This window comes from Bubalus kerabau, chromosome 2 (assembly GCF_029407905.1).
Source record: "Bubalus kerabau isolate K-KA32 ecotype Philippines breed swamp buffalo chromosome 2, PCC_UOA_SB_1v2, whole genome shotgun sequence".
In the NCBI taxonomy this organism is placed as follows: Eukaryota; Metazoa; Chordata; class Mammalia; order Artiodactyla; family Bovidae; genus Bubalus; species Bubalus kerabau.
In genome coordinates this window covers 181,845,106-181,869,357 of record NC_073625.1, presented here as the reverse complement: position 1 = coordinate 181,869,357, position 24,252 = coordinate 181,845,106, and the positions used below count along the sequence as shown (strand labels likewise).

Here is a 24,252-nt window from a genome sequence, read left to right as displayed (position 1 = left end):
CACCTCCTCCTGCCTGTGGATCTGTACTGTAAAGTTCTCACAGTAACCAGAAGCCCAACAAATAAAAAGGGAGGTGATCATTTTACTCCTTCCCTCCCCTACTTCCCTAAGCCAGCTCTTGTTCCCATACACTTCATAAAGACAGAGTCTGCTACCCACTCACAGGAGTCATAAACTGAGGAGTCAAATTTCAATTCAGTATTCATTCTACATCTAATGTCAGCAAGTTCTGTTGATTTTGCCTCCTAAACAACTCTTCAAGTTTGCCCCTTTGTTTCCTAACTCCTACCACAGTTTCACTTTACAGTCAGGGACAGAGCTACAGGTAGGGGGTTTCTAAACACAATGGTCCACAGTTCTCAACCTTCTGGTATCCAAAGAAACAGACCTTGGGTCTACTTTGCAGTCCAGACCTGAGGTTCACCTTTTTATACACAGCCTTGCTTTGCTTTGAGCCTAACAACACTGCCTTATGTAATATTCACCTAAGCTCCACCCTTACCCCAAATCCTATAATAATTCTTTCTTATCCTTTGTTTGTTGAGATGTCCCAACCATTTCTCTGGCATGTAGTCTGTCTTACTCCAGTGAATCAACAAATCTAATTTTATCAACAACGCACTGAGTACCTACCATGATCCAGGCACTGTTCTAGAGACTGTGAACACAGTAATGTATATTATAGTCTCTAAAAATAACTTTGTTCTGTTATTTATTATTCACTCTAGATTGCCTTGTCAGTTTATCTGTACAGAGAAATGTCTGAAATCATGTTCACCAGATACTATTGATATAACAATTAAGGTGATTCCTGGTTTTCTTCTTTGATCTTTCATTATTTCATTATTATACTGAGTTTTTAATATAAAAACATGTCCCATTTTAATTATTTTCTTTTAAAAAAATCCTCTATTTTTTCGAAGAAACAGAGTTAAGGAGATAAGCCAGAGTAGGGGAATCACATGATTGGTGTCCTGAGTCTGGGATAGGTTCCGTTGTGATTTGGAACTGCTGGGAACAGGAGAGGGAAAAATTCATTCAGTGAATGAGACATTTTAACTGATGAAAGAGAAGGAAAATTGTCTCTGCTGGTTTTGCTGTAACTCTCCATCTGCTGATAGAATCAGGGAGCAGAACACTTTCAGCCAGCAACAGTCAGTGTTGGTACGTCCTCCTTCTACATCCATCTCCACAGAGCTCCCAGGAGCCTTCGGAGTCCCCGAGGTGACAGGACAAGGAGCCACTGATGCCATCCTCTGCTGCCCTCATTACTGAGACTGACAGCCCCACCTTCTAACTCAAGTATGGAAGGTGTGCACATCTCTTCCGCCTTCATAATACCCAGAAAACAAATGGAAAAAAAGAGTATGACCATGTGTTATCAAACCCTTGCCTCCTCATTCCCAAACTGCACCACCAAAATGGTACTTGTTCACTCACATGCTCTGACTGAAAATCCTTATACAGTGAGGACAGTTCTGGTAGGTGTTCTCTGTGTCTGGCCCTTCCTCCTTCACTGTATTTTTAGTCACTAACAGAAGTTATTATTAATAAAAGGAGGTGTGTGTGTGTGTGTGTGTGTGTGTGTGTGTGTGTTGGGTGTTGGGTGGTGAATACAGAGCAGGGATTGGGACCACAAGAAGGAAAAGAAATAGAATGCAGTAAGATTGCTGTCAGTTCTGATCGTTTTAGTTCATAATGTTAATTTAAAATAAAATAGTTGGGGATTTCTCTGGCAGTCCAGTGGTTAGGACTCTGAGCTTCCAATGCAGGGGGCATGGGTTCCATCCCTGGTTAGGGAACTAAGATCCAACATCCTTAGTGAGTCCAAAAAAATTCCCTGGTAACTCAGCAGGTTAAGAATCTGCCTGCAATGCAGGAAACCCTAGTTTGATTCCTGGGTCAGGAAGATCCGTTGGAGAAGGGATAGGCTACCCACTCCAATATTCTTGGGCTTCCCTAGAGGCTCAGCTGGTAAAGAATCTGCCTGCAATGTAGGTGACCCGGGTTCAATCCCTGGGTTGGGAAGATCCACCGGAGGAGGGCATGGCAACCCATTCCATTATTCTTGCCTGGAGCCTGGCGGGCTACAGTCCATGTGGATGCATAGAGCTGGACACGACTGAGCACTAAATATATATATATATATATATACACACATTAGTTGGATTACTTACTTTAACTTCACATCCTAAACATTTTCTCTTAATCTGGAGTCCTTATTGCCTCCCTTTATTGATGAAATGTCCTGGAAAATGAATTTTACTGTGTTAAAGCATACAGTGAAGCATAAAGGAGCCCAACAACCTGGGATCAATGGATAAGTTACTCAACCCATCTCAGTTTGCCCTCTGGAAAATTGGGATGGTGGGCCATTGTGAGGATTAAACAAATTAACAAATTTAAAGGATTTAGAAAAATGCCTGGCTCTAGCAAGCACTCATTGTGAGCAGTTATCCTCTTTACTGGGGAAACAGTGGAAACAGTGACAGACTTTATTTTGGGGGGCTTCAAAATCACTGCAGATGGTGACTGCAGCCATGAAATTAAAAGATGCTTACTCATTGGAAGAAAAGCTATGACCAACCTAGATAGCACATTAAAAAGCAGAGACATTACTTTGCCAACAAAGGTCCGTCTAGTCAAGGCTATAGTTTTTCCAGTAGTCGTATACGGATGTGAGAGTTGGACTATAAAGAAAGCTGAGTGTCCAAGAATTGATGCTTTTGAACTGTGGTATTGGAGAAGACTCTTGAGAGTCCCTTGGACTGCAGGACGATCCAACCAGTCCATCCTAAAAGAAATCAGTCCTGAATATTCATTGGAAGGACTGATGGTGAAGCTGAAACTCCAATACTTTGGCCACCTGATGGGACTCATTGGAAAAGACCTTGATGCTGAGAAAGACTGAACGAGGGATGAAGACAGAGGATGAGATGGTTGGATGGCATCACTGACTCAATGGACATGAGTTTAAGTAAACTCTGGGAGTTGGTGATGGACAGGGAAGCCTGGTGTGCTGCAGTCCATGGGGTTGCAAAGAGTTGGACAGACTGAGTGACTGAACTGAACTGAAGCAAGCACTCACTGTGCACAGTTAAAGAGGATCTTTACCTCCTTACCATCCCCTCCTTGTCCCCCCGAGAGCTCACTTTTCATTCAAGCCCTCACCATCTGTTACAGGAATGCTGCTGATCACTTTTAGGACATGATTTACTTCTGTGTCGCTGACTCTCTCTTCTCAGGCTTCTTTGTGGTGTCCCCTTTCCTCCTCACTCTTCAAACTCTCCACGATTTTTTTTCCTTCTATTTAAAAAAATTTTTTTACATTCACATAAATCAGCCATGGGTGTACATGTGTTCCCCATCCTGACCCTCTCTCCCACCTCCCTCCCCATCCCATTCCTCAGGGTCATTCCAGTGCAGCAGCCCTGAGCACGCTGTCTCATGCATCGAACCTGGACTGGCTATCTATTTCACATATGATAATTTAGATGTTTCAATGCTATTCTCTCAAATCATCCCACCCTCGCCTTCTCCCAAAGAGTCCAAAAGTCTGTTCTTCACATCTGTGTCTCTTTTGCTGTCTTGCATATAGGGTCATCATTACCATCTTTCTAAATTCCGTATATATATGTTAATATACTGTATTGGTGTTTTTCTTTCTGACTTACTTCGCTCTGTATAATAGGCTCCAGTTTCATCAACCTCATCAGAACTGATTCAAATGCATTCTTTTTAATAGTTGAGCAATATTCCACTGTGTATATGTACCACAGCTTTCTTATCTATTCGTCTGCCAATGGACATCTAGGTTGCTTCCACGTCCTGGCTATTGTAAACAGTGCTGCAATGAACATCGGGGTACACGTGTTTCTTTCAATTCTGGTTTCCTCCGGTGTGTACGCCCAGCAGTGGGATTGCTGGGTCGTATGGCAGTTCTATTTCCAGTTTTTTAAGGAATTTCCACACTGTTCTCCATAGTGGTTGTACTAGTTTGCATGACCACTTGTTTACGTATGACTCCCAAATAAAAATCTGGCACCTACTGCTGACACTTCACATTTGTTTACCGTATCGCCTGCATGATATATGATTTTAGACTTCCCAGAGGCACTGGAAATTCCATGTACCCAAAATACAGGCAGTTTTCATTCTGGCTCTGTCCCTGGCTCCAAAGAACTTCAACTGAGTTCTCTCATTCATGCTGAACACTTTGATCTTCCCAGCAATACACACAAAGTGTTTCAGATGCACTCTTGCTAGCTCTTCTTCTCCTTAACTCAGCTTGTACAATTAATCACCAAATCCTATATATTTTCCTTCTAAGTGTCTCTCATAACTGTACCCTCCTTTCCACACTTTCCACACTTCCCTGGTTCAGACCCTGTGCACTGTTTGCCAAAACACTGCAACAGCCTCCACCTGGTCTCCCTGCCTGTCTTTTCTCTCTCAAACCGTAGTACTCCCTTATCTGCCAATACACTATTTCACTCTCAACTGAAACTTCTTATTGCATTTAGGTAAAATCTAGGTTCCTCAGTATATCTCCCAGTCCCTTCATGTCTAGCTTTTGCAAACATTTCCTGCTCATCTCCTGCCAATTCTGCTGAAATGACAACTGCTTAATAACAGACTGCAAACTGGCAGCTTCCAGACCAGCCACTTCTAACTCTATGAGGTGTTTTATTTAGGCCACAAGTTTTCATTACTTGCTGAAATTTTAAAAGTGGAAAATTTCCCTTAAAAACCTTTTTTTCTGGCTTCTCTTAAAAAACTGAAGTACTGGACACCTTGGTCCCACATACCTGTCTGGCAAAGTAGTGGCTGTCGCTTAGGGCAGAGTGACAATTTTCAACAGCCCCAGCCCTTCTCTTTGATTTTCCTGGCTGCTTCCCTTAATGTATGTCATCTCAGGGGCAGCTCTACATTAAGGGAAGTGGCCGGGATTTACAATTTAGTGGTGATGGTGGTGGTGGTGGTGGTTTAGTTGCTAAGTCGTGTCTAACTCTTGAGACCCTCCAGGCTCCTACGTCCATGGGATTTTCCAGGCAAGAATATTGGAGTGGGTTGCCATTTCATTTTCCAGGGGATCTTCCTGACTCAGGTACACTGAATTGCTCTTTCGTTTCTGCACAGAGCACCCTTTCTCCTATTACACCTGCAGAGGCTAACTTGTCCTTCAAGTCTCATTTCCTGTCATTTTCCTCCAGTAGCTTTTCTCTGAACCCATGTGGCTTAAGCGCCCCTTTATTCATCCCCCATACCTCACCTTACACCCTCTGTCACACCTTGTGCCACACCTTATATTCCGATGAATGTAATGCTTGAGTTTGTGTAATGCTTGAATTCCTCACAAGATTCACTTCACCTCAGGAAGGGAGCGACTGGAAATCCTCAGGGGAGGTTTCTTGAGCCATTCATTTCATTCATCCATCATTCTGTCAACAACCATGAAGAGAGAGGGACATTTGACTCATATTCTAAAGGATGAGTGTGTCGCTCATCCTTCTGGCTGGCTGCTTAGTCAGTCTTTTGCTGGGAGTACAGTGTCCAAGAGAACTACATCTCCCATCAGGACCTTCGGTATACCAGCCTGCGAAGGAGGAAATACAGCTTAGGAACTACCACTTCCATAATGCTCCGCTTCGCAGGCCTGCGCAGAGCCCAGGGCCACGTTGCTTTCGCGGTGCCGGGTAGCGTGATCTCAGCCATGGCGTCCGCGGACTCCCGGCGGATGGGGAATGGCGGCGGTGTTGGCGGAGCCTTCCAGCCATACCTAGATTCTTTGCGGCAGGAGTTGCAGCAGAGGGACCCGACGCTGCTGTCAGTCGTGGTGGCGCTCCTTGCGGTGCTGCTGACGCTAGGTAAAGAGGTGGCCGGTGGATATGGCGGGTGCGGGGCGGGCGGGGATCCGAGCTCGGACTGGGCTTCTGTAGACCGCGGAGCAGAGCTGGCACCTGAAGGGCGTCTAGAATGGGAGACACAGCTTATATACTCCTGCCCTCCTGCCTGAAGCAGCAGAAACAGCACAGCGTTAGAGGGGATTTCCCGCGACCCCCAGAGTGATGTCCTGGTCCTTGGGCACGGGTTGCTAGCCTCTGTACTGCCTGAGCGCCCCGTTCTCCCCTTCCAGTGCTCTTGCTACCAATACTCAAGTGGTTTTCTCTCCAAGTTTGAGCATCCTGTGTTTGCGAGCCGGGCGCCGGGGATATAGAGTTAGTAAGGCAAGGTTGCACTTGAGTATACTGGCGGGGTAGGGGATGCAGAAAAGTTGACAGTTGATGGTGGCTGGCATTCAGCGGAGTCCTCAAGAACAACGATTATAATGGTGGTAATAACAGTGAAAGTAAGTTCCAAATGAATGAGGCATGCTATGGTAGACCTCTTAATTTCCTCCAGCCCAACCATATATGCGTATTGTTGATAATCAAGGCGTCATTTTGGTTGTTTTTCTCTATTCCACAGTGTTCTGGAAGTTCATCCGGAGCAGAAGAAGCAGTCAGAGAGCTGTTCTTCTTGTGGGCCTTTGTGATTCCGGGAAAACATTGCTTTTTGTCAGAGTAAATGCTTTGATTTATACCTCTCTTAACACTTGATAGGAAATTTTAGGGCACCGTATTATTCCTGTTAGGTTTACTTTGGGAAAAAAGCTGTTGCTGACAAATTGGAAAATTAATTTTTGGCTTACTTGGGAGAACGAAAAGACTCTGAAACTGGAACTTCTTGGCCATTTTTATTCTCTTGCACCAGATACTGACATATTTAGCCTTTATCCCATTTAAGGGTTTTATATACTAACTACTTTCATGCCATAGCTAAGGATACCAGAACAGCTGAAGAGATAGATAGAAGACATTTATCTGTATGCAGTGTGTAATTCTTCTGAGAATTTGTCAAAGAAACTTTTATTGGCTACTTAGGCTTCTCTTCACTAATATTTATTTCTAGTCTATGTAGTATTTTTAAATGTTTGGTTTTTGCTACAAAGAGTAGCGGAGGCTTTCTCTTTATTATTATTCTTTTTGAGAGTATAAATTATTTTCCTTTCCACTAAAGAAATATAATCTCTAATCATTTCTGATGATTGTAAATGTTGAGAAGGTTGGTAAATTTGGCCACTAACCATTTGAAACTACTATTTGAAAATAATAGTTTAAAATTAATAGTTTCCCCCCTCCTCTCATTAAGGAGAGGGGAATGAAGTTTGCAGTTTATTAGATTTTTCTACAAGCAAAGGGGGGAAAAAAATCAGTATGGTCCTTTTTAGCTATTGTAAGCAACATTTGTTTGTTTGACTTTACGCCTAGGAGAGTTAGAGCAGAGTTACACTCTTTAGGTTTGCTATTTATATGTTTGCTCGGATCTCCTCACATATTGCGTTTTGTTTTGTTTTACAGTTGTTAACAGGCCTTTACAGAGACACTCAGACTTCCATCACTGACAGCTCTGCTGCCTACAAAGTCAATAACAACAGGGTAAGAGGTTCCTAGAATGTGGGAAGTCTGACAGTTTTATTTTACTTTGGTGTGTCAGGAAAAGACATTTCTAGGGTAAGTTAGTCTGAGGGCATAGGTACCATTCATAGCTTATTTTTCTGGATAAATAATGTGCATGTGACAAATTCTTCTCTTGATCATCCAAGCAGTGAACTTAATCATGCTCTCACCTTCTCTGTTGTACCGTATGCATGTTGATGTTATATCACATTTTATTAGCTTATATTTCTGTGTCTTCTTTCCGGTTTTACCTTGAGTTCTTAAGAGTGAGCATTAAGCCTTTTTCTTTAGTACATGTATATGGGACAGAATTCAAAAGGTTTAAAGGGTATTTGGTGAAAAGTCGTTTTGCTTTTCCTGTCCCTCCTTAAATAAGTCTTCTCCTTGGAGGTAGTAACTTACCATTTTCCTGGGTAGCCTTCCAGATGGTCAGTGCTATCCAAACAGATCTGTCCTCTTTACTTTTTGCTTTTGTAACACTCTGTCCCGCCCCTCCCTTTTTAAAAATTGAACAGTATAATTGATACAGGTTGGGTTTGTTTTCATTTTTTTCTTTCTCATTTCCATACATAGTACTACCTGGTTGATTTAGGAGCTGAATATTGTGAGTATTCCGTTATGTGACTACCATACAATTTTTTTTCTTTCTTAAAGCCTTTACTTATGAGACATGACAGAAAAATCTTGTAGGTACACATGGAAAAGTAAATCATAATCATAGTTGAAAGTGAAAGCAGATTGATCAGAAAACTTACTTTTTTTATTTCAGTTCATGTGGAGTTTTTATTTAATAAGAGCCCTATTAATAGACATTTAGGTTTTTTGTTATTACAGTCTTGCTTTTACAAATGGAGTTGCAGTGGAAATCTTAAAGAGTGTATATGAGTATATTTAAAAAATACCAAGAAGAAATCATGAGGAGGACTTTTTATGTACCTAGATGTCTCTAGAATGTAGACAGTGACTGCCAAGCTGATTTTACTGCTTAATAAGTATTTAGTGAGTGATCAAAGATAAAGAGACATCCTTTTAAATGTCTTATAGATATTTTTTCTTTTTTCAGTAAAGACAGTGTTTCTGACTCAGACCTTTTTAAATTCTCAAGGATTCAGATTTTGAAATTTAAGATCTGAGAGATCTTTAATTCTTAGGACACATGTACTGGAAATTTAAAGTAGAGTATTCCAGGGTATGGTTTAGACCTGTGCTTTCCAACACAGTAGCCATTGGCTGTTCGTGACTAATGAACATCTGAAATGTGACTAGTCCAAATTGAGGGCTGCTATTAAGTATAAAATATACACCCAATCTTGAAGACTTGGGATGAAAGAAAGAATGTAAAATATCAATTTTTTAATTTTTTTATTATGTGTTTAAAAAGATAATTTAGATATATTAGATTATATAATATATATTATTAAAATTTTACCTGTTTCTTTTTACTTTTTTTAATATGACTATCAGAAAACTTAACATTACATATGAGAGTTGCATGTTTCTATTGAATATGTAAAGCATTCTTCTTTTTAACTTCTCTTCCCACCCCTTTTATGTTTTAGATTGGCAGTCCCCAACCTTTTTGGTACCAGGGACCGGTTCCGTGGAAGACAGTTTTTCCACGCACTGGTACTGTATCCCTGTACCCAGGGTTCCCAGTTTTAGATCTTGTCTCTCAAAATAGTAATGTATGTCTTGTTTTTTTAACCTTTTGAATTCACACTTTTTATTTTTTTAAATAGTCAGAACTGTTTGATGCTCTATTCAGTTTAGTCGCTCAGTTGTGTCCGACTCTTTGCGACCCCACGAATCACACCACGCCAGACCTCCCTGTCCATCACCAACTCCCGGAGTTCACTCAGACTCACATCCATCGAGTCCGTGATGCCATCCAGCCATCTCATCCTCTGTCGTCCCCTTCTCCTCCTGCCTCCAATCCCTCCCAGCATCAGAGTCTTTTCCAGTGAGTCAACTCTTCACATGAGGTGGCCAAAGTACTGGAGTTTCAGCTTTAGCATCATTCCTTCCAAAGAAATCCCAGGGCTGATCTCCTTCAGAATGGACTGGTTGGATCTCCTTGCAGTCCAGGGGACTCTCAAGAGTCTCTGTTACACAAATACAAATGAAATTACTGTTGATGTGAACTTGACATGAACATACACAGTGCATTTGACTATTTTCTCACAACTTTTTTTTGGACATGTCTATATTTATTATTATACAATAAAAATGTTTTCAGTTACCCATTGAGAATTCTTAACTGATATTTTTGTTAATTGCTACCTCTGATTTCCCTAGTCTCCAATATTGGGAGATTGTTAAAAAAATTTTTATTGGAGTATACTTGATATCAGGGCTTCCCTGTTAGCTCAGTTCGTAAAGAATCCACCTGCAGTGGAGGAGACCCTGGTTCGATTCCTGGGTTGGGAAGATAGCTGGAGAAGGGATGAGCTACCCACTCCAGTATTCTTGGGTTTCCCTCGTGGCTCAGCTGGTAAAGAATCCACCTGCCATGTGGGAGACCTGGGTTCAATCCCTGAGTTGGGAAGATCCCCTGGAAAAGGGAAAGGCTACCCACTCCAGTATTCTGGCCTAGGGAATTCCATGGACTATATAGCCAATGAGGTCGCAGAGTCGGACACAACTGAGCAACTTTCACTTTCACTTTTATACTTGATTTACAATGTTGTGTTATTTCAGGTGTAGTAAAGTGAATCAGTTGTACATATACATATAGCCACTCTTCTTGTTTTTATTTTTAGATTCTTTTCCCATATAGGTCATTACAGAGTACTGAGTAGGGTTCCCTGTGCTATACAGCAGGTTCTGACTAGTTATCAATTTTATATATAGTTGTGTGTGTATGTCAGTCCCAGTCTCCCAGTTTTTTCCTATCCCCGCTTTATCCCCTGGTAACCATAAGTTTGCTTTCTACATCGTGATAATACTTCAGTATTTTAAATAAGTTCATTTCTACCCTCTTTTTAGATTTCATATATAAGCAATATCATGATATTTGTCTTTCTGTATCTGACTTACTTCACTTAGTATGACAATCTCTAGGTCCATCCATGTTGCTGCAAATGACATTATTTTGTTCTTTTTTATGACTGAGTAATATATCTTATGGATTGTTTATACTGAAAGTATGTGATGTGATGCTGATTATGCAATGTGATAGTGGGTCCAACCTGAGGTCCCTAGACTCTTACTGGTATTAAAAAAACAAAAAAAAGTCTTACATACTTTGTATATTACCTATAAAAGATCACACAGACTAAATTACAAGTCACAATATATTTAGCAGTAATTATGTCAAATCTATGCATAATGCTGACTACTTCCTCCTAAATAGTGGTTGAGGCTCGCTGTGGAGAAAGTAGGAACATCTGAGAAATGATCCATTGGTCTGATACATGTACCAGGGCTATACTCAAATCTTAGCATTGAGCATGGCCACATCTGCCTTGAACTTGAGCTCAAGAATGAAAGCTTAGAAAGAGTAGCATGTAAGTGGGCAATAGTCAGTCTGCTCAGTGGGGCACAACTCTGCCTTGTTCAGTGATTGTCACCTGAATCAACGATTGACACAAAGTATTAACAGAACAAAAAAATGGTGTGTCTGGTGGACATATATTTTAAAATTAGATTGCAGTAGAAATATAAAAAGGTGTTTTGTTTTTATAAAGGTTGGATGTCCAGTAACATGCTATCTGATAAAGTATAGGTTCTTATATCACATTATTTAGCTTGTGAATATTTGTTACTGTTTTTCACATGTTTTTGCTTTTGTTCATACTGGTATATTTCCCCAGCTCCAGATGGACTTTCCTGACTTCCCCATGCAGGGTCAAGTCTCTCACATACCCTTAGAACATTTATCAGAGTTGTAATTTTACATTTTCCACAGCCTTCTGTGGTCTATAGAGGATGCTCTGTGAACATTTGATTGATTAATCAATTGCATTGACATTTTTGATTAATTAATTAGGTACTATTCACATACCTGAGATATGTTGTGAAAAATTTATGTTGTGAGTGTGAATCAGTACCACAACATTAATATTGCTGCTGCTATCCTTAGGGCACTAACCTGACCTTGATTGACCTCCCTGGACATGAGAGCCTGAGACTTCAGTTCTTGGAGAGATTTAAGGCTTCAGCCAGGTATGTTGGAAGTGGGATGGGCTTGTCTGATATCTGTGTCTCAAGGCCAGCCATGTAGTTTGCCCTTGTGGTATGCTGGAGGCAGCCTGGTGTCCTGGAGTGGGAAGAGCATGCACCCTGGGGTCAGCATTTCTGGGCTGCAAGCCTGCCTTCACTTGGATTATATTAATGTTTGAAAGTATTTCTCAGGAGGTTCAGAAAGTATTTACCCCTTTTATCGTGTCAGTAAATTTTTCATTTACTCTGAGGACAAATTTAATAATGTGTAGAACTATTAAAATCTGAAGAAGAATTTTAAAGCTAGATGGAATCCTAGAAGTTATTAAAATCCAACATTATATATTTCTATCCTTAAATTACCTAACATCGATAGTTGAAAAGTATGGAAGAATATTTTCATATTTCTTTTAGTATTGTCCTAGTGTTACTGTCTCTTATTTCCTAAATTTCTGTTGTTTCAGTTTAAGATGCTTTGTTCTTATTTAGTCTCCAACACTGATAGAAACTTGAAGAAAATCAGAATACTACATTTCATTGATTTTTAAAATCTATGACATTGGAATGCCACTAACAGTTGATGGTATCATAGTTCAGTTGGCAGTATTTTCTTTCTTAGTCAAACCTGAAATAATGTCTTTTAATTGATGGAAGCTTTGTTTTGATGGAATAAGTGAAAATTTCCTTATTTTTGAAAATGTCATATATTTTGTTGTTGCTTCCTTGCCCACAAGGTGGTGATGATGAGCAGTCTGTCAAAATTGATATTGTTACTTGATTTTTTTTTTTAAAAACCTATTTTTTAGAGAATTTCAGGTTCACAGCAAAATTGAGCAGAAGGTACAGAGATTTCCTATATAACCCAACCCCTACACCTAGCATCCTTCGCCTATTAGCAGCATCTTTCACCTAGTGAAATTACAAATGTTCACCCATTTGTTACAAATGGTGTACTTACATTGACATATCAAAATCACACCATCTGTATTTTACATTAGGGTTCACTGTTGGTGTTATGCATTCTAGGAGTTTGAACAAATGTAGAGTGATATGTATTCTCCATTATAGTATCAGAGAGTAGTTTCACTGCCCTGGAAATCCTCTGTCCTCTGCCAGTTCATCCCTGTCTCCCCTGACCCCTGACAACCACTCATCTTTTTACTGTTTCCATAGTTTTGCTTTTTTTAGAATTTCAAATAGTTGGAAACATACAGTATGTTGCCTTTTCACGTTGGCTTCTTTCACTTAGTAAAATGCGGTCAAGTCTCTTCCATGTCTTTTCACTGTTTGATAGCTTATTTCTTTGTGGTGCAGAATAACATGTATCATCTGGGTTTACCACAGTTTATCCATTCAATTATTGAAGGGCACTGTGGTTGTTTCCAAGCTTTGACAGTTCTGAATAAAGCTGGTTTTGTGTGAACATACATTTCTGGGTAAATATCAAGGAGCACAATTGCAGAATCATATAGTAAGAATATGTTTAGTTTTGTGAGAAATTCCCACACTGTCTTCCAAAGTGGCTGTGCCATTTTGCATTCCCACCAGTGATGGATGAGTGTTCCAGTTGATGTGCATCCTCACCAGGATTTAGTGGTGTCAGTGTTCCGGATTTTGACTATTCTAAATGGGTATATCAGTCAGTTCAGTTCAGTTCAGTCGCTCAGTCATGTCCGACTCTTTGCAACCCCATGAATCGCAGCACGCCAGGCCTCCCTGTCTATCACAAACTCCCGGAGTTCAGTTGTACCTAATTGTTGTTTTAATTTGCATTTCTCTAATGACATAGGATCGGAGAAGGCAATGGCACCCCACTCCAGTACTCTTGCCTGGAAAATCCCATGGACGGCGGAGCCTGGTAGGCTGCACAGAGTCCGACTCGACTGAAGTGACTTAGTAGCAGCAATGACATAGGATATGGAGCATCTTTTTGTATACTGATTTGCTGTTTACAAATAAATTTGCTGTTTTAAATCTTGTTTGGTGAGGTGTCTGTAAAGATCTTTGACCCATTTTTTAAATTGGGTTGGTTGTTTTCTTACTGTTGAGTTCCAGAAATTCTGATCATCTAATGCTTTTTACACTGGTGTTTCAACACTGGTTTTCTCCAGTGTGGAGTTTTATAGTTTTGGTTTACATTTAAGTATGTGATCCATTTTAAGCTGCTGCTACAGCTACTGCTAAGTCGCTTCAGTCATGTCCGACTCTGTGCGACCCCATAGACGGCAGCCCATCAGGCTCCCCCATCCCTGGGATTCTCCAGGCAAGAACACTGGAGTGGGTTGCCATTTCTTTCTCCAATGCATGAAAGTGAAAAGTGAAAGTGAAGTCGGTCAGTTGTATTTGGCTCTTAGCGACCCCATGGACTGCAGCCTACCAGGCTCCTCCATCCATGGGATTTTCCAGGCAAGAGTATTGGAGTGGGGTGCCATTGCCTTCTCCACCATTTCAAGCTAATTTTTGTGAAAAGTGTAAGTTCTGTATCTAAATTCATTTTGTGTGTGTGAGTAGCTGTCTCTTCCAGCACTGTTGAAAACACTATCTCTGCTTCATTTATTGCCTTTGCTCCTCTGTCAAAGATCACTTGACTGTATAGATGAGGGTCTCTTTCTGGACTCTGTTCTGTTCTGTTGATCTATTCTCTCATCAGTACCATGCTGTCTCATTACTATGGTTTCATAGTAAGTTGGTAATGTCAGCTCTCCAACTTTGTTCTTCTTCAGGATTCTGTTGGCTATTCTGGATCTTTTGCCTCTCTATATAAACTTTAGAATCATTTTGTTAGTATCCACAAGCTTAGTTGCTGAGATTTTGATTGGGGTTGCATTGAATCTATAAATCAAGTTGGGGAGAACTGACCTCTTGACACTATTTACCCTTCCTATCCATCTTCTCAGTTCTACTTCAGTTTTGTGGATCAGAGTTTTATAGTTCTCATGTAGATCTCGTATGTATTTGTATCTCTTTCATATTGTAGGATGCTAATGTAAGTGGTAATGTGTTTTTAGTATTAAATTTCATTTGTTCATTCCTGATATTTGGGTAAGCAATTCACTTGTGTATCAACCTTGTATTCTGCAATTCTGCTATAATTGTGTGTATTAGTTCCTAAGCTTTTTGGTTTATCATTTTCAGATCTTCTACATAGACAGCCATTTCATGTGAGAACACAGACATTTTATTTCTTCCTTCTCATATACCTTTTCTTGTCCTAATGAATTAGCTTGAAATTTTAGTATGATGCTGCAAAACCAATGGTGAGATTGGGACATCTTTGCTGTGTTCCTAGTGTTATCAGGAAATCTTCAATTTTTTCTACCATTAAATATATTAGCTCTATGATTTTTGTAGATATTCTTTATCATGTTGGGGAACTTCCCTTCTGAGTTTACTAGGACTTTTTATATCATGAATGTTTGTTGAATTTTGTCAAATGCTTTTTTGGATCTGTTGATATGATCATGTGAATTTTCTCTTTTAGGTTATTGATGTGATTATGTTAATTGATTTTTCAATGTTGAATCAGCCTTGCATACCACTTGGTTGTTGTGATACTGTGATTTATAATGAGAAGTATGTATTTGATCTTTGTCCCTATTTCTGGAGCAGAGCTCCTAAAATCCTTGGAATTTCCTAAGTGATGAGAATGATCAAGTTGTCTTTTGTTATGTTATTGAGGTGAGTTTTGGATGGGGGCTGGGTGCCAAGAAAACCAACCATGTGAGTGAGAACTTTTCATTCCCATCCGGGGAAGGGAGAGGAGAGAGACTGGAGGTTGAATTGTGGTCAGTTGTTCAATCAGTCATGCCTGTATTTATTATGCCCTCTGTAAAAACACCAAAGGATGAGATTTGTAGGGCTTCCGTGTTGGGGAATCAGAATGCTTCCACCTGCCACCCTGCAAGGCCCAAACTCCATGGGGATAGAAGCTCCTTTGTTCAGGAACTTGCCATATATGTCTCTTCATCTGGCTGTTGATTGATATCCTTAATAATTTTGCAATTAACTGGTAATTTAGTGAGTAAATGAGCTTCCTGAGTCCTGTGAGCTGCTGCTGCTGCTGCTAAGTTGCTTCAGTCGTGTCTGACTCTGTGCGACCACATAGACCGCAGACCACCAGGCTCCTCTGTCCCTGGGATTCTCCAGGCAAGAATACTGGAGTGGGTTGCCATTTCCTTCTCCAATGCATGCATGCATGCAGAGTCCCTTCAGTTGTGTCCGACTCTGGGCGACCCGATGGACAGCAGACCACCAGGCTCCTCTGTTCACGGGACTCCTAGGCAAGAATTCTGGAATGGGTTGCCATTTCCTTCTCCATCTGTGAGCTGCTCTAACAAATTAATTGAATCTAAGAGGGGGGTCATGGGAACCTCTGATTTATAGCCAGTCAGTCAGGAGTACAGGTTAACAACATTGACTTTTGACTGGCTTATTAGGTCCTTTCTACCAAACTAACCAAACCAAAGAAAGGAATTGTGAGACCTTCCAATCTGTAGCCTGTTACTCAGAAGCACAGGTAACAACCTGGACTTGTGATTGGCATCTGTAGTGGAGTCAGTCTTGTGGCACTGAGCCCTTAGCCTGTGGAACCTGATGCTCTCTCCAGGTATCAGAATTGAGTTGAGTTATAGGACACCCAGCTGGTGTCAAGAGAATTGCTTGGTTAGGTAGGGGGAATCTCCATCCACCATGCTGATATTGGGTCCAAAACCCGTTTATCATGGTGTATAATTCTTCTTATAAATTGTTGGATTTGATTTGCCAGTATTTTCTTGAGGATTTTTACATATATGTTCATGAAAGATGGGCTTCCCTCATAGCTCAGTTGGTAAAGAATCCACCTACAATGCAGGAGACCCTGATTCGATTCCTGGGTCAGGAAGATCTGCTGGAGAAGGGATAGGCTACCCACTCCAGTATTCTTGGACTTCCCTTGTGGCTCAGCTGATAAAGAATCCACCTGCAATGTGAGAGACCTGGGTTCAATCCCTGGGTTGGAAAGGTCCCCTGGAGAAGGAAAAGGCTACCAACTCCAGTATTCTGGCCTGGAGAATCATGGACTGTATAGTCCATGGGGTCGTAAAGAGTTGGACACGACTGAGCAACTCTCACTTTCACTTTCATGAAAGATATTTGTGTATAGTTTTCTTGTAATGTCTTGGTTTGTATTTTAAAGTAATTCTGGCCTCATAGAATAAACAAGAAAATATTCCTTGTTTATATTTTCTGAAAGAAATTGTAAAGAATTTGTATGTTTTCTTCCTTAGTTTTTTAAATTGAATATATTTGACACAATAACATTGTATAAATGTCCTTAAATATTTGGTAGAATTCACTAGTGATCTTGCTTGTGCCTAGTGCTTTCTGTTTTGGAAGGTTTTTAATTTTTGATTCAGTTTCTTTAATAGATACAGGGCTATTCAGATTGTCTGTTTCTTATATGAGTTTTGGCAGATTGTATCTTTCTAGGCATTGGACCATTTCACCTAGCTTATCAAATTTGTAGGCATAGAGTTATTTATAATATTCCTTGATTATCCTTTTCACGTCCATTTTGTGTCCCTCTTTTTCTTAGTTAGACTGGCTAGAAGTTTATAAATTTTATTGATCTTTTCAAGGACCAGCTTTTGGTTTTGTTGACGTTCTCCATTTATGTCCTATTTTCAATTTCATTGATTTCTGCTCTTTTATTCTTTTTTCTATTTACTTTAAATTGCTCTACTTTTTCTAGCTTCCTAAGATGGAAGCCTAAATTATTGATTTTAGGTCTTTCTTCTCTTCTAATAAACGCATTCAGTGTTATCAGCATCACAGGGTATACAATTGTAGGTTTGGGGATTTTTTCTTTTAACACTTAAATATTTCTTTTCACTTGCTTCTTGCTTGCATGGTATCTGAGAAACTGGATATAATTCTTATATTGCTCATCTATACATAATATCTTTTCCCTTCTGGCTTATTTTGAGATTTTTTTCCTTTATCTTTGATTTTCTGTAGTTTAAAAATGATATGGCTAGCTATAGTCCTTTGATATTAATCCTGCTTGGTGTTTCCGGAGCTTCCTGTGGTTTCTGTCGATCTGTGGTTTGGTGTCTGACATTAATTTGGGGAAGTTTTCAGCCAATATTGTTTTATATGGTGAACAAGAGATAAAATTTCATTTTTGTTCATTTGAAACTTTTTTCATTGGCCTTCATTTTTGAATAATTTTCTTAGCTCTTTTCACACTGAAGACATTACTCCTGACTTCAAGGATCTATTGTTGTAGATTAGAAAGCAGTACTCAATCTACTTGTCATTTCATGATACAGAATCTTATTTTTATCCTGTGTTGAGGGGTAGATTATCCTTCTGTTCAGGGATGATTTAGCTTTATTGAGGTTGGAATTCAAGTGTACTATTTCAGTTGAAATATTTGCATCTTCAGTTCTGGAAAATTCTAAGCAGTATCTTTTCAGGTAGTTCTGTTTCTACTCAGTTTCTTCTAGAACTCTCATTAGCATCATTAAGCCACATCTTTTCTGCTCTTCTTATCTCTCCTCTGTCATACCTTCCAGGTCTTTTCACCTTGCATATAGTAAGATATTTTTACCTTTATTTTGTAGTTTACTCTATCCTTTTTAGCTGTAGAAGTAGCTGTAGAAGTCTCTGCTTATCTGTTCCATTGCTGCTGCTGCTGCTGCTAAGTCACTTCAGTCGTGTCCGACTCTGTGCGACCCTATAGACGGCAGCCAACCAGGCTCCCCCATCCCTGGGATTCTCCAGGCAAGAACACTGGAGTGGGTTGCCACCTCCATCCATTAGTTCAGTTCAACTCAGTTGCTCATTCGTGTCTGACTCTTTGTGACCCCATGGACTGCAGCAAGCCAGGCTCACCTGTCCATCACCAACTCCTGGAGCTTGCTCAAACTCATGTCCGTTGAGTCGGTGATGCCCATCCAACCATCTCTTCCTCTGTCATCCCCTTCTCCTCATGCCTTCAATCTTCCCCAGCATCAGGGTCTTTTCCAAGGAGTCAGTTCTTTGCATCAGGTAGCCAGAGTTATGGAGTTTCAGCTTTAGCATCAGTCCTTCCAGTGAATATTCAGGACTGATTTCCTTTAGGATTGACTGATCTGATCTCCTTATAGTCCAGGGGCCTCTCAAGAGTCTTCTCCAACACCACAGTTCAAAAGCATCAATTCTTCAGTGCTCAGCTTTCTTTATGATCCAACTCTCACATCCATACATGGCTACTGGAAAAATCATGGCTTTGACTAGTCGGACTTTTGTTGGCAAAGTAATGTCTCTGCTTTTTAATATGCTGTCTAGGTTGGTCGTAGCTTTTCTTCCAAGGAGCAAGTGTTTTTTTAATTTCATGGCTTCAGTCACCATCTGTAGTGATTTTGGAGCCCCAAAAATTGAAGTCTGTTACGGTTTCCATTCTTTCCCCATTTATTTACCATGAAGCGATGGGACTGGATGCCATGATCTTTGTTTTTTGAATGTTGAGTTTTAAGCCAGCTTTTTCACTCTCCTCTTTCACTTTCATCAAGAGGCTCTTTAGTTCTTCTTCACTTTCTGCCATAAGGGTGGTGTCATCTGCATATCTGAGGTTATTCATATTTTTCTTGGCAATCTTGATTTTAGCTTGTGCTTCATCCAGCCTGGCATTTCATATGATGTATTCTGCATATAACTTAAATAAACAGGGTGACAATATACAGCCTTGACATAATCCTTTTCCAGTTTGGAACCAGTCTGTTGTTCCATGTCCAGTTCTAACTGTTGCTTCCTGACCTGCATACAGATTTCTCAAGAGGCAGGTTAGGTGGTCTGGTATTCCCATCTCTTTAAGAATTTTCCACAGTTTGTTGTGGTCGACACAGTCAAAGGCTTTGCCATTAAGCCATTAAGCAACTTAATCTTTTCTATTAAGTTGTTATTTTGTTCTTTGCTTCTAAAAACCTATCTTTTAAAATTAGTAATTTTTTTTAGTACTATGTTTATTCTTTTCTTATTGTATCTAGTATTCTATTAAATAGTTTAAAATATTTTATTTACTACTTATTATTGTCTTTGTAGTTTAGATCCAGAACCCCTGTTCAAGGGGATGAGATTTTGTTGTTGATATTGTGGTTGCTGGGTTAGTTTTGTTGTTGTTTGTTGCTTTAGGTTATAAAAGCCTCTCTCCAGAAAGGATTCATATTTCCTTCTATTGGGGGCCATGGGGGTTTATTGAGGCTGGCGCAGTCTTCCTGCCTCAGGATCTTACACTGTGAGAAAATGTAAATTCATACTGTGTTTCTGTGTGTGGCACAAGAGGCCTAGTGATTCAATTCTTGGATTATTTTCCCACACCACCCTCTGTTAGACTGCTTTTAAGTTCTAGGCTTTACACAGAGCATTCATGTGTTGGTCATTGCACATCTCCTAGGCATTCAAATGCTTGTCCCTAAGGTCTATTGTCTGCTCTTTTCCTGGGTTACTTTGCTTTAGCTCTGATGCCTCTTTATTTCTGGCAAATGAGGATTCTCATGTTGCTGCCTTAGGTTAGGCCCTGCCTGATCACTCTGCTTCTAGTTTGATTATCCTGTTAGTTTTATCTTTCATTTAGGCACCAATATTCTTTGTAAGAGGCGGTAAAGAATCCACCTGCCAATGTTGGGGAGACAGGTTCAATCCCTAGGTCGGGAAGATACCATGGGAAGGAAATGGCAACCCACTCAAGTATTCTTGTCAGGTAAATCCATGGACAGAAGAGCATGGGGGGCTACAATCCATGGGGTCACCAAAGAGCTGGACATGACTTAACAACTAAACAACAGCGTTCTTTGTAAGACAGAAAAACATAAACTCTGTAGGTCAGTGTGTCACATCCCTCTTCTCTCTGACCTGACTTTGCTTCATTTCCCCACCTATCTGCGTACTAGCTTACACTGAGTTCCCAGAGCATTTGTGCCTTGCACAAACTACTTTCTAGACAACCTGTGCCACAGTGATATTTTGTCTGGCTAAAATACACTCAGCTATTACACTCTCCTTTAAGTCATCTTGATCTAGTTTTATGTAAATGATCTTCTTCTCTGTTTCCTAGCAGATACAATGTCCGTCCTAGTGTCTTACCACATGATTTTGTATATGACAATTTCCTGGACTTGGGAGGATGCATCATTTCCTATTGTCTTTTTAGATACAGTCATTGATTCATTTTTGTTATTCAGTCGCTGAGTCAGGTCCAACTTTGCAACCCCATGGACTACAGCATGCCAGGCTCCTCTGTCGTTCACTGTCTCCTGGAGTTTGCTCATATTCATGTCCACTGAGTCATTGATGCTATCTAACCATCTCATCCTCTGCCACCCCTTCTCCTTTTGCCTTCAGTCTTTCCCAGCATCAGGGTCTTTTCCAGTAAGTCGTCTCTTTGCATCAGATAGCCAGAGTTTTGGAACTTTAGCTTTGGCACCCGTCCTTCCAAAGAATATTCACATTTGATTTCCTTTAGGATTGACTGGTTTGATCTTGTAGTCCAAGGGACTCTCAAGAGTCTTCTCCAGCACCACAATTTGAAAGCATCGATTTTTCAGCACTCAGCATTCTTTATGGTCCAACTCTGTACATGACTACTGGAAAAACCATAGCTTTGATTACATGGACCTTTGTCAGTAAAATGATGTTTCTACTTTTTAATACACAGTCTAGGTTTCTCATAGCTTTTCTTCAAAGTAACAAGTACCTTTTAATTTCATGGCTGCTGTTACCATCTGCAGTGATTTTGGGACCCAAGAAAATAGAATCTGTCACTGCTTCCACTTTTTTCCCCTTCTGTTTGCCATGAAGTGATGGGACCAGATGCTGTGATCATTTTTTGAATGTTGAGTTTTAAGCCAGCTTTTTCATGCTCCTCTTTCACCCTTATCATGAGGCTCTTCAGTTCCTCTTCACTTTCTGCCATTAGAATAGTGTCATCTGTGTATCTGAGGTTGTTGATATTTTTCCTGGCAATCTTAATTCCAGCTTGTGTTCATTCAGTCAGTCATTTCTACATATAAATTAAACAAGCAGGGTGACAATATACAGCCTTGATGTACTGCTTTCCAGTTTTGAACTAATCCATTGTTCTATGTCCTGTTCTAACTGTTGCTTCTTGACCTACATACAGGTTTTACATGAGGCAGGTAAGGTGGTCTGGTATTCCCATCTCTTTCAGAATTTTCCACAGTTTGTTGTGATCCACACAGTCAAAGGCTTCAATGTAGTCAGTAAAGCAGAAGTAGATGTTTTTCTGGAATTCCCTTGCTTTCTCTATGATCCAGTGAATGTTGACAATTTGCTCTGTGGTTCCTTTACCTTTTCTAAACCCAGCTTGTACATCTGGAAATTCTCAGTTCATGTACTGCTGAAGCCTAGCTTGAAGGATTTTGAGCGTGTGAAATGAATGCAATTGTATGGTAGTTGGAACATTCTTTGGCATTGTCCTTCTTTGGGATTGAAATGAAAGCTGATCTTTTCTAGTTCTGTGGCCACTGTAGAGTTTTCCAAATTTGCTGACATATTGAATGTAGCACTTTAACAGGATCATCTTCTAGGATTTTAAATATCGATACGTGGTAGCACTGACTAGTCATTTGTTAAATACTTATGTTTTATGATTACTTGTGCACACACTTGTATGTGAGCTTATTTTGTGTTATTCATTAGGATTGAATTGAACAAAATTAAGGATATCATTTTTTCAACATAGTGCTGCACTGTTGCATGCTCACATGCCAGTTTTTCTCTTTTTCCCCTCCAGGGCTATTGTGTTTGTTGTGGATAGTGCAGCCTTCCAGCGAGAGGTGAAAGACGTGGCTGAGTTTCTGTATCAAGTCCTCCTTGACAGTATAGGTCTGAAGAACACACCGTCATTCTTAATCGCTTGTAATAAGCAAGGTACTGTCATGTTTTCTGGCAATAATAGTTGAGATTTTTTTCTGGGATTCCTACTATGAATTAATAGTTATTACTGAGGATGAAAGACAATTGCTAATAAACTATAAATTCAGGATTTTAAATCTTAAAATTTATTTATACTCTAACATTTTCTTTAGTCTCCTTTACCAGGCTATTCTAAAGAGTGACAAAAGAATAATTATTACCATTCATTTATACAGTGTTTTCTTTTTTTAATCATAAATAATTTTAATTTATCAAGTTCATCAGATCAACAGTATGTCTTATCAGATACACAATCGAGGACGGACAGGGTAGAGTCTCTCCTTTTAAATAAGTTTGCCATGTAGCACATTTCGTCAAGGAGAGTTTGCAGAAGTCTTTTTCTTTAGCTTCATAAGAATGAAAAACTATTTAGTCTCAGCCAATAAAACTAGGCTTTAGTTTCATTACTTTTAAAACCAGATTAGAAGTGATGTCAGCATCATGAGGTATGAGACACCCTCTTTGCCTCTCCCCTTCATTCTACAACTTGTAAAACATTCATAACTCAACAAAGGTTCCTCTGCCTGGCACACTAGGACCGGAGAGATCCAGAAGTCTACTTCTGAAGGTGGATGGACGGGAATACATAAAGGAGATAGAACTCAGGGAACAGTGAAGCAAGTGCTGGCAGTCTTGGCTCTTGGCCACAGTGGCTGAGCCGGAAGCCCTAGAGATCCCTGTAGCAACAGGGAAGACAGCACACATGACTCCAGCCTCCTGGCTGCAGCCTCCTAGCAGCAGCAGGGATGGTGGGTCCTGTGACCATAATCCCCTGGGTCCAAGCAGTGGTAGGTTGTAAAGCTGACAACCCTAGATGTGGAGAAGGTGCCCATGACCCTGCCTCCTCCACCTTCACCAACCCCTCCCTGTAGCAGGAGTGGCCGTCCAGGCCACCCTGGAGCACAAGCAGTGACCGTGATAGTACAATCAGGCAGAGGTAGTGGAGGGTGGAAAGTGTCAATTCTCAAATATAGCCAGAGGCAGCTCAAGTATGAAAAGTGAAAAACTTGTGTTATAGCAAGAAAAATAAAAGAAAAGCCTCTAATTTCCAACTTAGAGGTAATAAAAACAAAAACCCTTTACCTACATAAGAAAGGTATTTGCTACTTTAAATGCACTGGCAGAGGAATAACTTGTCGAGTACCATGTGAAACCACATACACAGTGTCACAGAAAGTTATGAAAGTTCTTCAGAAACCAAACTTAAGTCATGGAAGATTGGACTCTTAACTGATAGAGAATTCAAAACAGGTGTTATGAAAAAACTCACCAAGCTACAAGAAAACTCAGGAAGGCAGTTCAGTGAGCTTAGAAATACAATTAATGAAAAGATGAAATACTTTGACAAAGATATTAAAAGTCTAAAAAAAAACCACACAGAAGTTCTGGAGCTGACTGTGTCGATAAATGAGATGAAGATGCATTAGTAAGCACTGGAAATTAGAGCAGACCTATGGAAGTGTGAATTAGTGAGCTTGAAGATAGATCTAGAATCTTACATTAATTCTCCTACTTCATTATCCTTCATAAGAATAATGGTTATCCCAGAGAAAGAAGAGAGAATGGAGCAGAGAGCTTACTTAAAGAAATAATAAAATTTCACAAACCTGGGGAAGGAACTGTATATACAAGTCCA

General features: G+C 40.1%; 2 protein-coding genes and 1 long non-coding RNA gene across 3 annotated transcripts in view; 2 read left to right on the top strand and 1 right to left on the bottom strand.

Annotated features, from left to right (window-relative positions):
- Nucleotides 1–955: 955 nt before the first annotated feature.
- Nucleotides 956–5,479, bottom strand: LOC129644175 (uncharacterized). Its single transcript, XR_008710767.1, has 4 exons — nucleotides 5,273–5,479; nucleotides 3,172–3,306; nucleotides 2,178–2,248; nucleotides 956–1,330 (listed from the first exon to the last, which is right to left on the bottom strand). It is a non-coding gene; the product is annotated as an uncharacterized LOC129644175 (long non-coding RNA).
- A 152-nt stretch (nucleotides 5,480–5,631) lies between these two features.
- On the top strand, nucleotides 5,632–7,508 carry LOC129644174 (signal recognition particle receptor subunit beta-like). Its single transcript, XM_055569651.1, has 3 exons — nucleotides 5,632–5,867; nucleotides 6,469–6,563; nucleotides 7,401–7,508. Exons 1-3 carry the CDS (start codon nucleotides 5,639–5,641, stop codon nucleotides 7,491–7,493), a joined length of 417 nt encoding a protein of 138 aa, XP_055425626.1. The 5' UTR covers nucleotides 5,632–5,638; the 3' UTR covers nucleotides 7,494–7,508.
- Nucleotides 7,509–8,169: 661 nt separating this feature from the next.
- The window catches only part of SRPRB (SRP receptor subunit beta), a 32,699-nt gene continuing 16,616 nt past the window's right edge, over nucleotides 8,170–24,252 (top strand). The window contains exons 1-4 of the mRNA XM_055570122.1: nucleotides 8,170–8,189; nucleotides 9,059–9,125; nucleotides 11,581–11,663; nucleotides 22,435–22,571. Of these exons, the coding sequence (XP_055426097.1) occupies nucleotides 8,170–8,189; nucleotides 9,059–9,125; nucleotides 11,581–11,663; nucleotides 22,435–22,571 (307 nt within the window). The remainder of the gene's footprint in view (nucleotides 8,190–9,058; nucleotides 9,126–11,580; nucleotides 11,664–22,434; nucleotides 22,572–24,252) is intronic.

What these genes read in the sequence shown, in the direction of transcription:
- LOC129644174 (XM_055569651.1), top strand. Translation starts at nt 5,639, where the DNA reads ATGCTCCGCTTCGCAGGCCTGCGCAGAGCCCAGGGCCACGTTGCTTTC. An exon ending in TGCGGTGCTGCTGACGCTAG is followed by an intron (nt 5,868 to 6,468) that starts GTAAAGAGGTGG and finishes TCTATTCCACAG; the next exon opens with TGTTCTGGAAGTTCATCCGG. An exon ending in AAACATTGCTTTTTGTCAGA is followed by an intron (nt 6,564 to 7,400) that starts GTAAATGCTTTG and finishes TTTGTTTTACAG; the next exon opens with TTGTTAACAGGCCTTTACAG.